At 34.6% G+C, this 18054-nt stretch overlaps 1 protein-coding gene across 2 annotated transcripts in view; it reads right to left on the minus strand.

Annotated features, from left to right (window-relative positions):
• lrp1ba (low density lipoprotein receptor-related protein 1Ba) overlaps positions 1 to 18054 on the minus strand; it is a 306580-nt gene that overhangs the window by 245698 nt on the left and 42828 nt on the right. For both annotated transcript variants that reach the window (XM_058759880.1, XM_058759883.1), the window contains exon 3: positions 9983 to 10120. In XM_058759880.1, coding sequence (XP_058615863.1) covers positions 9983 to 10120 — 138 coding nt within the window. The remainder of the gene's footprint in view (positions 1 to 9982; positions 10121 to 18054) is intronic.

Genomic DNA, 18054 nt, shown 5'->3' on the forward strand with positions numbered 1-18054 from the left:
TATGCCAATCTCCTTTCTGATATTATTGATCTTCTCAGAAAAGAAGGAAGCAAACTCATTGCATTTACTGTCGGAGAGCATTTCACTGGGAATCTGATTTGGGGGGTTTGTCAGTCTCTCCACAGTAGCAAAAAGAGTGCGAGAGTTGTTCAAGTTACTGTTTATAAGGTTTGAGAAGAAGGTCTGTCTAGCTGTAGCTAGTTCCACATTGAAAGCATGAAGGCTGTCTTTATAGATGCCATAGTGAATTTCAAGTTTTGTCTTCCGCCACATCCGCTCAGCTTTTCTGCATTGTCTTTTCATACTCTGAACTGCTGTTGATTTTCTCCATAGTGATTTTTGTCTGCCATTCTTCTTGCAGACCCTTGTCAGAGCAATATCATCAATAGCATTCTTAACTTTTGAGTTAAAGGAATCCAGGAGAAGATCAACAGTGTCTGCAGAAATGCTTGGTGTTAAAGATATAGCCTTCATAAATAGCGCACTAGTGTTCTCATTAATGCATCTCTTTCTGACAGAGACAGATCTAGATTCAGTGGTAACAGAGATCAATATATCAAAGAACATACAGAAGTGATCAGATAGTGCTACATCCTTAACAACAATGGATGAAATGTTTAGACCTTTACTGATGAGTAAATCTAGAGTGTGTCCACGATTGTGTGTGGGTTCATGCACATGCTGGATCAGATCAAAAGTGTTTAAAACAGTAATAATTTCTTTTGCAGTTTTGATTTCTGCATTATCTATGTGAATATTAAAATCCCCTGCAATAGTAAAACAGTCAAACTCTGACAAAATCATTGATAACAGTTCTGTGAACTCTTCAACAAAGGCTGGAGAGTATTTTGGAGGCCTGTAAATAATGACAAACAGAATGCGTGGAGCACCTTTCAGCACAATACCTAGGTATTCAAAAGAATAAAGTAGGTATTCAAAAATAAAGTAGATATTAGGAAAAAATAAAGTAGATATTAGGAAAACAACTTTTTGATATGTCTAGGTAATGAGAACATTAAGTTGAAATCACAAGAAAATGTTGAAGTTGATATCAAAAGAAAGTCGAACACACAATTTTCTTGTAATCTCATCACGACAAAAGTTAGAGATCTTAAAAAACAGCATTTGTAATGTCACGATAATATTGTAAGGAAATTAGTTGAATTATTTTTTTTTTTAGTTGTGATCAAAAGAAATTCAAAATCTTGTGAATCTTGTGTTGCTATGGTGAAATCACAATTAAGTAGAGATCTTGAGAAAACAACTTTTATGACAAAATTACAAAAAAGAAGAAATGAGAAAACTTATTGTGTAAATCATGAGAAAACATTTTCTCAAGTTGAGATAAAAAAGTTGAAATCTCGCAAATGCAACTTTTATAATGGCAAAATCACCAAAAATTAGGGAGAGATCTCAAGAAATCAGCTTTTAATATGTCAAGATAATGAGAAAATTAATTGTAATCGGAAGAAAACTTAGTTTCTTTAAAAAATAAAGATATCTGAATTACCAATAAACAATATCTTGCACAGATGGATGGTATCAGTTGTATAATTTTTTGGTGGCGTAGGTTTTTTTTTTTTTTTCCTGTGCATAAAAAACTTCTGACGTTTAACCTAATCAGGTACAAGAATAATTAGAGTAATTATGTTTCACAACGGGCTGTAAAAAGAACAAAAAGCTGTTGTTCCCAAGATAAATTTACCTTTAAGCATCTGACGGCGTTCTTGTTATCCAATGCTTTGTTTACTGTGTGAGTTGCCATTATATAAAAGCCACAGTGAAGTGTAAACTCTTTTGTTTGCAGTTGCTGTGTGTTTCAGGGTTTTTTAGTCGCCTTGCTGTGTGGGCCGCTTTATTCAATTCCGTATATTCATTAGGGACTGACAATGCAGATGGGGAAAGTGAGGCCAGTGTGTTAATACCACAGGGACGTTCAGAGGTGCAACACAAAGACGGTTTCCTGCCTAGCACCTGTAGTATGTAGTACGCGCCAATCTATGAATGCTCAGGAGACGTAAAGCAGTACCTTCAGAGGGACCATGGTCACATCTTCCAGTGCTTTCGATTGTTTTGGTGCAGAACAAAATACTGCAGGACATTCGTGGTGCATTCAACGCTCCTGAAGAACTAAGAATGTTAGTTACGGAATGTAACTGAGAGCAACAAAAAGAGAAAGAGATGTTCAAGGCTGTTCAAAGTTTTTGAGTTGAAGCAAAAAGACAAAGTTTTATTTGAGTGGAAACTGGAATGCTAAGTCAACAAAATGGCATTATTCTTGAAACATTAGAATGAATATCTTGGCAAATTGTTCATAAAAAAACATTCTTACATAAACTGACATATTGAATTGGACTCAACTATTTATGTAGGAATAGGTCCCAAATATTAGCTTTGATTTTGGTCATTTGTTAGTTTATTTGTTCTATTTATTAAGTTATATTATATTGGGATATTGATTATATTGAAATTTTGGAATTTTTTTTTTTTTTTTTTTAATTTTGGAAGATGATGCATAAAGAAGTAAAACATTATCAACTGTACCATTGGCTAACATTGATTAATAACAAAAAGTTTGCTAGTGACCAAATTTGAGTGTAAACGAAGCTATCCAATGTTAGAATTATTTGTTTAGGTGTATCATAATAACAAAGATGCTAATGCTATAGTATTTGTTGTAGAAGTGAACAATTAATATAAAGAACTGACTTTAATTTTAATGGAATGTAGCATGTGTCCCTGACAAAACTTCTCTGAATTGATGTGATTTACTAAAAATACTTGCCCATAAAAACAACTTCCCATGTCTTTCTGTAGTGGATTTGTCAAGAAATTCAAGTGCCAATTTCAAGCTAGTCAGACGTTCTACGCTGCGTTTTGCCTTTGAACTTCCCAAGATTCCTGATTGCTGCCTTGGCCTTCACTACAGCACACAGCGAGGTTTCTCACTCAAGACCTCTTTTTCCATCGGAATTGAAGTACAAACTCCGATTTTGGCATCAAAGGCTGTCAAGACTGTCACATGTTCTGAGGTTTGTTTTATCATTTGTAGGCTTTGATAAACATTCAGTAGTGGGAATTTACAGACAGGGAGAGGAAACGGCTGAGGCGGGCTACACACGAGCTTCCAGAAACATACATACTGTATACAAGAGCAACACCAGCTAACGCTATTAATATGTTAACAGGCCAAAAGCGAGGGAAAAATCCATCACTTTATTTCCTCGGGAGATGAAAGAGAAATGGTGCATCTGTTCTACTCTGCTGTTTTTTAAAGCAGATTCAGTTTATGTGTTTGCCGAAGGAACTGCAACAGAAGACAATTCTAGCATACGGCTAAATGTATACTGAGCACAAATACCATGTGAAACGATGTGAAATACATTGTGTTAGACACTTGTTTTGCATTGTAATTATGTTGCATGTTTAAACCTGTGTCCAGTTATCCTTTTGCAAATAAATAAAATAAATAAATAGACCTCAGGATGATTAAGCCCTGATTGTATACAGCAATAAATAAGTAAATTATAAGTATACAATAATGCAACTATGCAATATGTGTGTGTGTGTGTATATATGTGTGTGTATATATATATATATATATATATATATATATATATATATATATATATAGTACAAAATCGATTTTAAATTACCTTTAGGCATACATAATATATATCAAATTATATACAAATATTCATATACAACAATATTAAATATTATCGTACATATTGGCAATATATTTTGGCCATTTTTTGTCTACTTTGAAATATACTGTATATCTTTTGGTTACATGGGATTTAGTGGTAAGAACCCTTTACATATAATACTGCATAAAACTGTAGAATAAATACAATAGGACGCAGTGCTTGTTTGAAAGCAGACTCATGTTAGTCTCAAAAGCCTTTGTTAAAGGGAACTGTGAAAAGACTGTAGAGAGCAAGCTGTGGAGAGCAAGAGGAAAGAAAAAAAAAGAGCACAGGAGAGACACTCAGCACATTTTCAAGGTTACAGTCCTTCCTGTCACATAAAGATATAAAGTTTATGAGCTTTAGCATTTCCTTTGTGCTATAAATGTGGATGTGTAAAATAAGGCAGCTTCTCAAGCCCAGAGGGCAGAAAGCCCATCGCTCATGTTCGGTAATGTGCAGCCTCAATCTCTAGACACAGATGACTAAATGATTGCTCTGTAAATTCAACAAGACCTTTTGCCTGTGCTATGATTTTACAGAAAGAGACAACCCATGGTGCAACATCTTTATACAAATGCAAGTATATGTGAAGCTCAGGACGAGTCAAAGTTTGGCTAATTAGCATGATCCAATTAGCCCATACTAATTTACTGAAACAAACAATATCCCAAACATTTCCCTTTCTTTGTGTTGTTAGTGCCGGATGGCAAGCTACTTGCTCTACTACTTTAGCATAGCGCTAACTGTTTTCTATTGGCTAGAACAAAATATTACAATAAGCTATGTTTCTGAACAGATACTGAATAAAAATCCTGATTTAGTCTAAATGTAGTATTATTGGGTGATATGATTAACCTTCATATAGCAAGCTAACAGCTTAGCCTAATACCTTAGCAATAGCATTAGTGCTAACTTGTAAAAAAAAAAAAAACATTTTTGAACAGGATATTATGATAAGGTATGTTTTTGAACAGGTACTCAATAAAAATGCTGACATTTAGCTTTCTATAGGATGCGATTAGTCGTTTTCGAAATCTGAAAAAAAAAACTGGATTAGCTAGAACAGGATATTATGGTAACAGTACTAGCATGTGATGCGTTGTGGGCACAAGGGAGGCATGAAAGTGTGACAAGCCTTCAGATAGCAAGCTAAAAGCTTAGCCTACTAGCTAGTGCTAACTGGGTAAAAAAACTTTAGCTAAAACCGGATATAATAACAAGCTATGTTTTGAAGAGGTACTGAATGGAAATGCTAACAGTTAACTTTCTTCAAGATGCGATTCGTTTTTTTTTATTAACGGAGTGTCTATTTACACTAAGTGCAAATAGCCCGCCTTGTTGCCAGAGTCTATTTACACTAACTCCGCCCACGAACGTGTGATTGGGGTAGTCAACACTGAAAAAAGACACTCCTCAATTGTCAGTTTCAGTGGTGTAAATGAGATTTTTTTCTCCCTTTTCAAATCTCAAATCACATCGTAAAGGCATTTATTTTCAATAAAAATTAAGGAAATAATAAAAAAGTTGAAAATAAAGTATCGGGTAGGGTTAGGGTGGGTGTAGAGAGGGCTTTCCCTGCTAAAAAACAAAACAAAAAAACAATAGAACCCTGCCCAAAACACAATAGAAAATGTAATGGTTTTAATGGTTTTAATGGGAATTGTATTGGTTTTAATGGAAACTGTAATGGTGTCTACTGGTATGTGACGGATTCTATTGGTGGGATGTTAAATCCTATTGGAAAAATGCCAATGCCAAGGAATTTTGTAATGGTTTTACTGGAAAAAGCTAATGGTTTATAATGGTATTTTAATGGAAACCATTGGAATTTCTGTGATGGTTTCTATTGGGCTTCTATTGTTTGTTTGTTTTTTAGCAGGGTTATTGTCCCAATAAGGTCATCCATTTATAATTTGAATTACAATTTACACTCAATATGCTATTACGTACTGTTTTATAATGAATTACAATACTGAGGTGCAGATAATTGCCACTATTTAAAATAAGTAGTATAAATAGCAGAAAATCTTGTAAATAGAATCCATTGCTATTAGTGTATATAGCATCCATCGCTAAGAAAATATGCTATTTACACAGTGCAAATAGACACTGCCTTTTCTTAACCATGCTGGAGTACTAAGCATACTAGTCTAGCATAACACTAACTTGTTAAAAAAAATGTGATTAGCTAGAACAGGTTATTATGATAAGATGCTATGTACACATACCGAATGAGAATGCTAACACTTAGCTATCTATGATTAGTCTTTTTCTTAATTGTAGTGGAGTACTAGTGTGTGAGGCATTGTGATTTTGTACACAAAACTGTACGCTCTTCTGATGTGAGACAAACAAGAATAAATGCGACAGATCAAGAAAATCTTCGCTGTGAAATGTGCACAGCATCATGTTCTTTCCTCTGTGTGCTTTCAGGGAAGTTAATTAAATGTGTGACTCTCTTTTTGTCTCAATTCTGTTATCTTCTGCACTGCTCTATGCCATCTTTGTTAAGTTATTCATTTCACACATCTACAGTCAGTCAGTCTGACACCGGCAGACACCGTCTGAATAATAATAAAAAAGATATAAAGTCCTTATCAGGCCACAATGATCTAAATATAATCTGTGTGAGAAGGACCAAAACAGTGGGGAAACGTGAAGATAAGCGATCGTACTGAAACACACACTCACACACACACAGCCAAAATCTCTTTATTCTCTATTCTTTAGTCTCTAGTGAATAGCCGTGGTCACCTGAAGGCAAGCTCCATTCCTCAATGACAAAACAAATCCCCACACAACCAAGAAAAATAGCCAAGAAAGAGTTTCAAAATAACATACAGTGATCCAAAGGCAGTGGTCCCAATGCCGCTCGCTAGTTTTTAGTTTTTTTCCCCATCAGAACAAAATAAAAGAGAATCTAAAAACACTTCGTCAAGGTTAGTTAGGCGCTTAAGTCGATGTCAAATACGTGCAAGACTGTTTACTCCGGTTTATCGACATAGCAACCCACATTTCAATTGGGCTGAACACAGTTAAATACAACATGAAACGGCATTCACAATTCATTAAACCGTCTGTAACGTGATATTTCTAAGTGAAAATGTTATAGCTGTCAATTTTCTCTTGGATCTTCATTATAGACTATCGCAAATAGTTTTCTCCTCAGAATGTTAGATGTGACATACTGTTTCATGCTACATTACCGAAGCTAAATCGTCAAATAAAGCATTTCTCTAATGTTTGGTTTTCTATTAGCCTTTGGACTAACTATTTTACTATAGCGCTAAGCTAGCGGAATTTGCACATTTGCTTTTTTTTAAGAACTACCATATTAAATAAATTAAACATTTTCCCGCCTCCTTGCCCCTGTACGCAATCAGTTCCCGATTCCAGACCAGAAAGCGTCTATGCGGAAGCAGTTTTTCCATCCTATAACTTTTTTGTTTCTGAAAATATGCACAAAAATGATACATTTAGCTTATCACTGAGGCAGTACACTTAAAGGTACACGTTTGTACCTTATTGAAAATAATTATTAGTAACTTAAAGTACTAAAATGCAAAGTTTTGTTAGAGAAAAGGTACAGAAATGTACTTTTGGTGTTTGTTTTCCCATTAAATGTACATTTTTGTTTTTTTCAATTTCTGTACAATGCTCAAAATGATTCAACAAAATGGTCTGTCAAAAACTAGCACCGTTTTGGAGTAAAAGTGGCAATAGACACAATAGGGTGGGCTTTTATGACTTGAGACAGTTAGCAACCACCTGGAACTACCCTTACAAAAATTAACCATGGTTCTATTATAGTAAAAGTGTAGTAAAAATGTACCACAAATTTACTACAAATGCCATGGTTAAACTATGGTTAGTGTAGCAAAACCATGGTTAAATTGTGGTTACCATGGTTTAACTATAGTAATCATGTTTGTTTGTTTGTTTGTTTTTTGTTTTATTTGTAGTAAAACCATGGTTAATTTTCATAAGGGAACCCAGAACACCCTAGCAACCGCATAGCAATGCCCTAGCAACCACCTACAATGGCATGTACAATGGAAGTGAATCTGTAAACGTTTAAATACTCATTGTTTCAATAGTATTGCTACAAAATGTAAATAGCATGAGTGTTATTTTGGTGTGAAAATTGCTGCCTGTTTAAAGTTACATACAATTTTAGATTTTTTTTGTTGTTGTTGTTGTTGTTGGAAAAAAAAAAAGTTAATAAAGATGACTTTACTTTAAAAATGTCATTTTAAATAACTTAAAAGCTCAAAAAAAATTAACGTAAATTGTAATTACAATGTAAGAGAATGGGGCCAATCTTGAACACTAATAGTATAGACACAAAATGTAAACAATATGAGTGTTAACATGATTTTAGTGTGGAAAAAATGCTTATTATATCCAATTTTACAATTGTATCACTATAGCAATGCAATACGCCCTAAAACGACTGTAAAAATGATATTTGAACAGCTTAACAGCACAAAAAAATACACAAACTTCAACAAAATGTACTCTTGCCTCACAGTAACCTTAAAAAAGAGGAACAAGTTGAAATTACGCACTGCAATATAGTGTACAAACAGACTACAGACATTTATTAAGATCGTAAATGAGGTCAATGCTAGTTTCGCGCTATCTTTAACCCACAAGGTTTGTCTTAACTTTTATAACCAAAATTTAAAAAAAAAAAATGAAAAAGTGAGTCTGGCTCATATGACCATTCTCATAAAGATGTTTCTCTCTCACTTCTTCTCTCTGTCCCAGATTCGTATACCTCGAGGAGTGAGAGTTGATATCTGCTCTGCGGACTGATAATGTAAATTATGAATGCTCAGTTATGACAGGTGTGCAGAGAGCAATCTGAAACCGGTCTGCGGTGGAACAAAGCGGCCTGAGTTTTCTCCTCAAAGGAGCATGTACTTCCATACCTCCAACTTCAAAACGCCCCATTTTATTTACATTGAAACCGAACCAAGACTAAGATTGAAATGGAACATAAAATGTAAATGTGCAAGTTTCCTCTCTGAGCGAAGTCTTCGGTTGCTTTAAAAAGCCTGCTGTATGCGTGCGAACATCTTACGAGCGGTTCAACTCAAGGTGAGGATGATGAATACCTCCATATGTTCATTTATTATGGCCGTAACTAAATACACACATTCTAGACATGAACGATGTAGCTCATGCGTCTCAACAGTTAAACATGCTCGGCTGCAATACATCAGCGTTTTAGACATAAACTAGGCTGCGGTTTCCATATAAACCTCTTTTCTTGTTGCCTTTCACCATTATGTCACAAAACGCAATCCTCACTTCATCATGTAGAGAAACAGTAATTGCCTTTTAGCAGAAACCCATTATTGCATTAAGCCGACTGTGCTTATCTTGCATGGAACTGACTTCAAACGACTGCAGATTTGTTGTGGGTTTAATTCTGTCAAACACTCTTAAAATGAGGAAATAATAGGCATTTTGTGGCGTTAAGATGGAAATTGCTCTTTAAAGGTTAAAGTCTTGACCTGCAGCTATGGATGTCGATGAACTATCATGATGTTTTCAGCTGAATTCGAGACATCAAGTTTACATCAAGTTTGATGCACAACTTCACATAAATAAAAAAGCATATTAAAACTATTCAAGCCATGTCTGAAGATAGTTTTCAAAATAAATTTAATAGATTCATCACATGAACAATTAAAGGGATCATCTTTATGTCTTTTAAGATAAAAAGAGTTCACTGCTCTATGAAAAGATGAAGAAACCAAGCTGCAAACATGACTTGTTTTGAACTTTCAAAACTTTTATCAGACAGTTTTACATAAGAGTCTTAAGACACTATTAAATTAAAATGGTCAGAGCAAAAAAAAAAAAAACAAGTGGGGGATTAAATAAATAAATAAATAATAAATAAATAAAATTGTTTAGTTTTGTTTTGTTTGAAAGAGGTCTCTTATGCTCACCAAGGCTGCATTTATTTGATATAGTAAAAACAGTAATATTGTGAAATACTATTCCAATTAAAAAGAAATAAAAGATAGATAGATAGCTGAATTTTCACATCATTACTCTTTTAGAAAAATCCTTTAGAAATCATTGAATATGCTATTCAAAAGCATTTATTTGAAATACAAATATTTTGTAACTGTAACAAATGTCTTTACTGTCACTTTTGAGCAATTTAATGCATCCTAGCTGAATAAACATACTAGCTACTTAAAAAAAGACACTTACTGACCCAAAACTTTCAACAATAGCGTATACAGTATATAAAATCATTGCGAACTCACCGCGGCAGTGCACACCCTCATCGTATCCGTCCTCACAGTCTCGTACTCCATTGCAGAGTTTACTGAAATGAACACACCTGTGGGTGCCGAGGCACTGGAGGTGATTGACGGGACATCTCACCTTTACCTGCCGTAAGCCTGGAGAAGAGAAGAGAAGAGAAGAGAAGAGAAGAGAGAAGAGAAGAGAAGAGAAGAGAAGAGAAGAGAAGAGAAGAACTTTTAATGAAATCTTGAAAAATTAAACTTCTTCAAACTACATTTACATTTATGCATTTGGCAGACAATCATAAAAAGAGGAACAAAGCAGCTCATCAAAGAGCCAACAGCATTTTTAATACATAATACCAAGTTTATCAGACAGCTAGAATACGAAGCAACACAGAAACTAATTTTCAAATATGTTAAAATCACAAGTCCTAGAAAAAAGTTTTGATCATTTGCTATGATCAAACTTCCAGTAGATTAATGCAGCAACAATTATGGGCTTTAATATTGCGTGAGGCGGTAATGATGTGTGAAGGTAGTGTAACTTTTTGGAATAAAAGTATGTCTTGCATTTGCTAACACATGAAGTTTGCAGTCAATTAAGCTCACGGTCAATTAAGTAAGAATTTATAATTATAAAAAGAAATAGATTGTTTTTGAATACTGACTAATTTGGTAATGACACTACTCTCAGTTTGTAACAAAGCTTCTTTCAGATTCTACAGTATACTAGGCTGGTAGATCTGTGTTCCCACCATGTCTCAAGTGCTATAACAAGTATAAATGTTATAGAGGATTAAAAATCAGATTACTTTTTAAAATGCTTGACGTGACTGTATGATGACAGAAGAAAAAATGGTCCAAAAAAAGTTTGAGTATTATTTTCGCTTAGAAATTGCTAGTAAACTTCACAAATACAAAATAATGCAAGTAACACACTGAATTAACCCTTCACTGGGAGTTTGACTGACAGGCAATCTGACCAATCATAACAACGAATCTGCCATTCTGTCCGACAAAAAAAAAACAGACAGGAGAGTAGATGTGCGTTCACGCCATATCGTAATTACAAGATACCAACTTAAAAAAAGCGTTCACGTCCTCGTAGAACTCTTAATTATAACTTGTGAACTGGGAGTTTTATGAGAGCTACAGCTTGTACCACATAACCGCTGCACCTCACGCAGAACCAGAGAAAAAAGGCAGCGCTTCCAGTAGTAAAATGTAATTAAGCAGTTATTTCGTAATATTTATGTTTTAAAATTCGTGTAATTGACTTTTGCCAATGTAGGTGTCTTCATACAAATGTAAAGTGAACATAAATGAAAGACGTGCAGGATAGAGTTGTAGGCTATCCATGTAATAACAACCTAAAGAAATAATTATAAAGTGTAATAATAATGCATTTGCATAGCAACTGTTACTAGTATTGCATTTTACAGATGCTAATAACATTCTTTCACGCAGGTTCATTTTGTTGACTGTCAATATAGAAACGTATAATCCCAAATCTGACGACGTGAACAGCATTGAGTTGAACATAACGTGTTGACTTCTTGGAATTACGGTAGTTATGACATTCTGTGAACGCAGCATAGATTACCGTCGGTGTACTTGTTATTGAAAATGGTGTATATTAACGTCTTTCCGTGGTTGAAATAAGATACTTTCTGATGTTCATTCATGTTTATTTTATGCTATAACTAGTACAGAGGAAGAGACGATCAATTCACATGCCGTTTGAACTGAGGCGATACGGCTCTGTAACGACACATTAAAGAGCCACAAAATGGTATTTATTGTTTGAATGTCTTAAAAATTAAAAATTAGAAAGCTAAAACTTTGTTTCATAGCAAAAGTAACCTGTTCTGTCTTACCTGTCGACGGGTTTTCAGTGTCGTCTTTGCTCCACGATGTACCCTTACGAAAATTATCCATGGTTTTATTGTAGTAAAAGCGTAATAACCATGTTTTTTTTGGCGTATTGATTACCATTTGTATATCCACAGTTTTACTACAAATACCATTGTTAAACTATGGTTAGTGTAGCAAAACCATGGTTAATTTGTGGTTACCATGGTTTAACTATAGTTCTTTGGTCTTTGTGAATGGTCAATTACATGTAAAAAACTTTGAAGTAGAAAAAATGAAATAGTACTTTCTTGTAAAACAAATAAATGTAAATAATAATTATCTACAGTGTTAAGGTAACGCGTTACATGTAACGCAAGTTACGTAATCCGGTTACTTTTTCAAGTAACTAGTAAAGTTACGCATTACTTTTTAAGTTCCTAAGTTATTGTTTTATTTGTGTGCAAGACATTTTAAAAATCTAAATAACCTTCTTCCTTTTTTAAAAAATAGAGGTTTCAAAAGGAAGTTTTCACAGCGATGCCACAGAAGAACCATTAAAGAACCTTTTGTGGAATGGAAAGGTTCCATTAATGTTAAAGGTTCTTCATGAAACCATCATTGCCAGTGAAGAACCTGTGTTTTTAAGAGCAACCGCATATATAATACATATAAAATACGATTACAATACCATTTAATTTAGCAAATGACAGAAAGTACTCATTATATTCAGTATTATGTACTCAAAAAAATGTCAAAAGTATCAACAAAACCAAACAAAGATGGCATAAACCTACTTAAACAAAACAGATGAACAACACAAGTTATTCTAAAACCCTCTACGTTCTTGTTTTCCCTCTCTACGCAGCATAAATACAAATAAAAGCCATAAAACCGAGACTCACCCCCCCTTAACTCAATTCATAGGGGTGCTGTGCATAAATGTGATGAGCAAAGCTATTTTAATATTCAACTCCCAGCACAGTTCCTCCTAAATATGTCTCTTAAGCACGCGAGAATATAGCACGCCGGCAGCTGTCTCTTGTGAATCACCGATTGTGGATTGCTTGACATTTGTGGAGTGTCACAGGGGAGCGGAGACCACTGCCAAAACGCCAATATTGATCTCCATCCAGATCCCCGAAAGTCTCGGTCTACAGTACGTCTGCCTCCTTAACTTTCAATTTCCTTGTAAACGATCACCCGAGTGGGTTTTTTCAAGAGTTTTTTGGAGAAAGGAAGTGTATACACAGGTTTCCCCCCAAGGCTTTTCCCAGCGGACCTCTGCTCCACTTTCATAATCCCGGTAAAAAGAGAATATGTAATTCAACAAATAGGAGAATTGTTTAAAAATATCCTCTCAGTGTCTCTCGCTCTTCCTCTCAGGGCCTCCAGATCTCCAGAGAGGTTCAAAAGTATCTAGGCAGCAGAAGTCAAGATGGAACCTGGAAGATATTGAGGGTGATGTAACCTCATTAATGCAGCATTTTATATTGTTTTAGTCTCTCTCTGATGGCTTCAACCACGGCCGCCCTCCAGCACGACAGCATATTAGAAGGGGGTCTCGCTTAAGGACTAATTATGAAGGAATTCTTTTGAAACCAACAGCATAGAGGCACAGACATTCCGAAAATGTCAAAAATAAGTGTTTTTGTTTTTATATTACATGCATACCCACTGCAGTTGGAGCCCCCATGCGGTACACTAACTAACTAAAGTTATATCTGTTGTTGAAAATATATTAAAATCGATTAGAAATAAATAATTTAAACATTTTTAATAGTTATAGAATATATATATATACAGTATATATATATATATATATATATATATATATATATATATATATATATATATATACACACACATACATATGGTGTGATTTGTGACACAGGGTGTGATTTGTGAAAAAAACACAAATCACAAAACACAAAAAAACAAAGCTTTCAATGCTTTTGAAACAAAAAAAAAATTCTCTCTCCATTGATGGTAAGGAAAGAAAGGGAAAGGAAAGGACATGACGTGTGGCCAAGTATGGTGACCCATACTTGGAATTTGTGCTCTGCATTTAACCCATCCAAGTGCACACACACCGTGAACACACACCCGGAGCAGTGGGCAGCCATTTATGCTGCGGCGCCTGGGGAGCAGTTGGGGGTTCGGTGCCTTGCTCAAGAGCAGCTCAGTCATGGTATTGAGGGTGGAGAGAGTGCTGGACATTTGCTCCCCCAACCTGCAATCCCTGCCGGACCGGAGACTCGAACCCATGACTTTTGGGTTACAAGTCCGACTCTCTATTCATTAGGCCACGACTGCCCCCTTAAGGATAAGGGTAAGACTAAGGCTAAAAGGGTAAGTGTAAGTCTATAGCCTAAATAACCTAATGTTAGTGTAATCTGTTAATAACACGTATCGTAAACCCGTCTTTTTAGGCAAGTACCTTATAATAGGTGTCATGTCATGAAATGTTTTTAATATGACGGAAACTGTATTTAACGTGATCACAATCTATTAAAAACATTGTTAGGCCTATTAATTGTAATGATTTCATTTCCATTATTCAAGCAACAAATAAATTATATAGCTAGAGAAAGCGACTAAAGAACACAATTAGGACTGACAGTTTTTTCTTTTGTTTGTTTGTTTGTTTTTTGGCATTAAAAAGAAAGTGTTAAACTTTTGAAACGAGTTACTTATTAGGGAGTAATGCAAAAGTAACTTCCCCCAACACTGATTATATATATATCCTTTCAGAATCTGCGCATTCCAGGACTGTATCATGTGAAAATCCGCAAAACACTCCAGGTAACAATTTCTTCAATTAATGCTTCATAATGTATCAACAGAGCTTTTTGAAACTCCAAATCAGTTAGTCGCAAAATGATCCACTGTTTCGAAGTGCTCCAATCAATTGTGTATCGCAAATCATTTGATTTAGATCGGGAATTCAGAGCGAGATCGCGGGATGTTTTTAAATATGAAATTTAATACATATAAATTGTTTTTCAATAGTATTAAAATTAAAATACAAATAACGGTAATTAATAATTATATATGGTGTTGAGGTAATGCATTACAAGTTATGTAATCTGATTGCTTTTTCAAGTAACTAGTAAAGTAATGCATTACTTTTCAATTTACAAAAAAATATCCGAGGTTACTTTTTCAAATAGGTAACTCAAGTTACTTTGTTTTCCCATTTATTGACTGACAGTTTTGTTTTGTTTTTTGGCATTGAAAAAGAAAGTAAACTTTTGAAATGAGTTACTTATTAGGGAGTAATGCAAAAGTAACTTCCCCCAACACTGATTATATATATTGAATTATATATGATAAATGATATAAATCGAATAAATAAACAAATAAATGAACATATGTTTTTGTACGTGAAAGTTGTATATACTAAAAATATACGTATAATAAAAAAAAGTTTACGTATATGCGTAATAAATAAATAAAATAAGTTTTTAATAATCATTAAAAATGAAATAAATGTTAAATGTTCAGTTTTTAAAATGTCATATAATACAAAATAAATAAAATAATTATAGATACACAGATGCACACACACACACCTTTTTCAAGGCTCTCTCATCCATACAAACTGCACAAATTTCAATTTCTGCTTGTGTTTATTGTTTTGAAAATGGATTACACACTAATCTTGTGTGATTAACGGGATGAATATTAAGAGAACGGCAAGTTGGAAAACCACAGATGGTCGTTCACAGACGAGAGATGACAAACTGATCAAAGGAACCACGGCGGTGCATTTGTTGACGTGCAATGAGAAAAGCCAGAAACCATTATGCAGCTGCACAAACTGTACAAGCAAAAGTGTATTCCGACAGTATGCAGAGACAATTTTTGCTATAAAAACATCATATTTATTTAAATGAACTCAGTAATTGCCAAACTGTCAGGAATAATGAACAAGGGGCATTTATTTGCCAAATACTGTCAGGAAATATAACTTTAAAATAACACGTTTATTATGTTACCACAAGATATTTCGCCAAAGGCAACTGACCTCCACTGTGATTTCCTCTAATCTCATAAAAGCCTTGTCAGGAATATTTCCTCCCGCATACACTGAATTTCAAAAGATATATCATTGCCTACTATTTAAAAAAAGATAATTATGCAGCCTGTCATACATACAAAAGTTCTCTCGTCTCTTTATCCTTTTAGAATCAGCGCATTCGTGGACTGTATCGTGTGAAAAACAGCACAACTCTCCAGGTAACAATTCCTTCAATTAATGCTTCATCTTTTATCCCAGCCTCAGTATATCTCATCCAGCATTATTTATTAGTGTGCTTCCCATTTTTACTGAAGCATTTTGGAAACCCATTCATTTTATAATTGAAATGTGAAGTGTGATTGTTTTTGTGTTGAAATCTCATTGACACTTAGCAAAATTACATGCAACTTGGCAGAAAGTGTAAAACTCTTTTTAAAAAGATTGTTTATATTAATATGCATATATATATATATATACTAGGATTTACCTGTAAATGTGTTGAAAAAGAAATGCATGAAACTAGTTTAAGGAAACAGAACCTTTCACACTTCCGCCAGGTATGAGACATAATCCTTATTATTCTTTTATCATTATTCTTTTGTTTTTATTCAGCCATTATCAGCCTTTAAACTGGCAATAAAACGTTTACCAAGCCACATCGCTTCAATCCCAGTATACATTTACCCAACTATTATCAAAAGTATTTCTAAATAAATACAACAAAACATTTCTTGCTGTTACCTTACCTGAAGTATTATGATAAAATGCATTATGAAGAAGAATTGGACCTGTTTTGCAGCCGTATTAGAGCTAACATGCTTCATAAGACAATTTATGAGATTAATAGTACACTTTTTCTCAGAACTCACTTCAAACCACCATCGAGTGTTTGTAATAACTTCCTTTTGCGATCACATGTGGAATTTGGTCATTTACTGTTGTTAAAATATGCTATTTATAGCCTTTTATATCGCTGCACAAATTAGCATTTAAGACGTACACATTCTCAAGAAAATCACATACAGACCATATCTATCGTAATCGTGTGTGTATTATCTTATATATAATCTATAGTGGCTGTTGTCATGTTTATTTCTGCTGTGTAAAAGCCTTAACATGTGCTCTGCTGAAACTCACGTTGTTTGTGATACAGCCGCCTCTCCGTTCTTAAGTTGCCATGGATACATTCCAAGTATAATACACATTAGTAAAAGGATCTATTTTAATTTTTATTTGTCTATATACACTTTGGGCGGCCGCGGTACATTATAAAAGTAGACCAAAAAGCCGCAACCCGCCACGGCTCTGTAATTTTTCCCGCGACTGTATTTTCAAACTAAACCACTTGTGCCTCTATCGTTACCCTGGCAACACTGGTTCGCTGTAACCTCATCACACACTAGGTGCGTTTACATGGAGCATTGTAATCGGTTTAAAAGTCCAATCCGAATGAAAATGCTCCATATAAACACCTCAATCGGAATAAAAATGCCCAAACCGAATGAAATTGTAATCGGTTTGAGAGGGGTGGGATAAACCTTTCTATAAACCGAACAAAATTAAAATCCTGCCATGTAAACACTTTAAACCGATTACTTTGCGTCTACGTCATCACGTCCAGAGGTCGGGTCGTCAGAACGTGAACGTGATGATGTCGGCAACGGTACATTCTGTGATTTGGGGACACCGACACTACAGTAGAGACTGGGTAATAGTGGAGGTATAAAGTTAAAATTTCCATTATACAGTTAAAAACACATTAGAAAGGAGAACGCTTGCTGTGTGACGGACTATCTGCTCTCATGTCCGGAGTGAAAAACAGATCTGAAATGAAGCGCAATTTTCTGCTTTTCAGCTTAGAAACAACACAGTGATGATAGTGAAAGTAGCTCAATGAAAATAAACAACTTGACCAAAAGTTGCCTTTGTCATTTGTATTTGTATAGATGACAGATTCATAATTTCCGATCTGCTTGAATTTATACGTGCTCACGCCATGAATGTTGTACGAAACACGATTGTGATAAAGCAATGCTCCTTTGATTCATTGTTCAGCAACTCTTCGTAAGAAATCGTGTATTTGTTCCATTTAAGTACAGTACAACTTTGTAGTATCAGAGTACAATTAATCTCAGCTGCATTACAGAGGGACATATGATTTCTATGATCGCGTTCTGGTCATATGACTGAGCGCTCGAATGAACGCAAGGAT

This window comes from Onychostoma macrolepis, chromosome 22 (genome assembly GCF_012432095.1).
Source record: "Onychostoma macrolepis isolate SWU-2019 chromosome 22, ASM1243209v1, whole genome shotgun sequence".
Classification (NCBI taxonomy): Eukaryota; Metazoa; Chordata; class Actinopteri; order Cypriniformes; family Cyprinidae; genus Onychostoma; species Onychostoma macrolepis.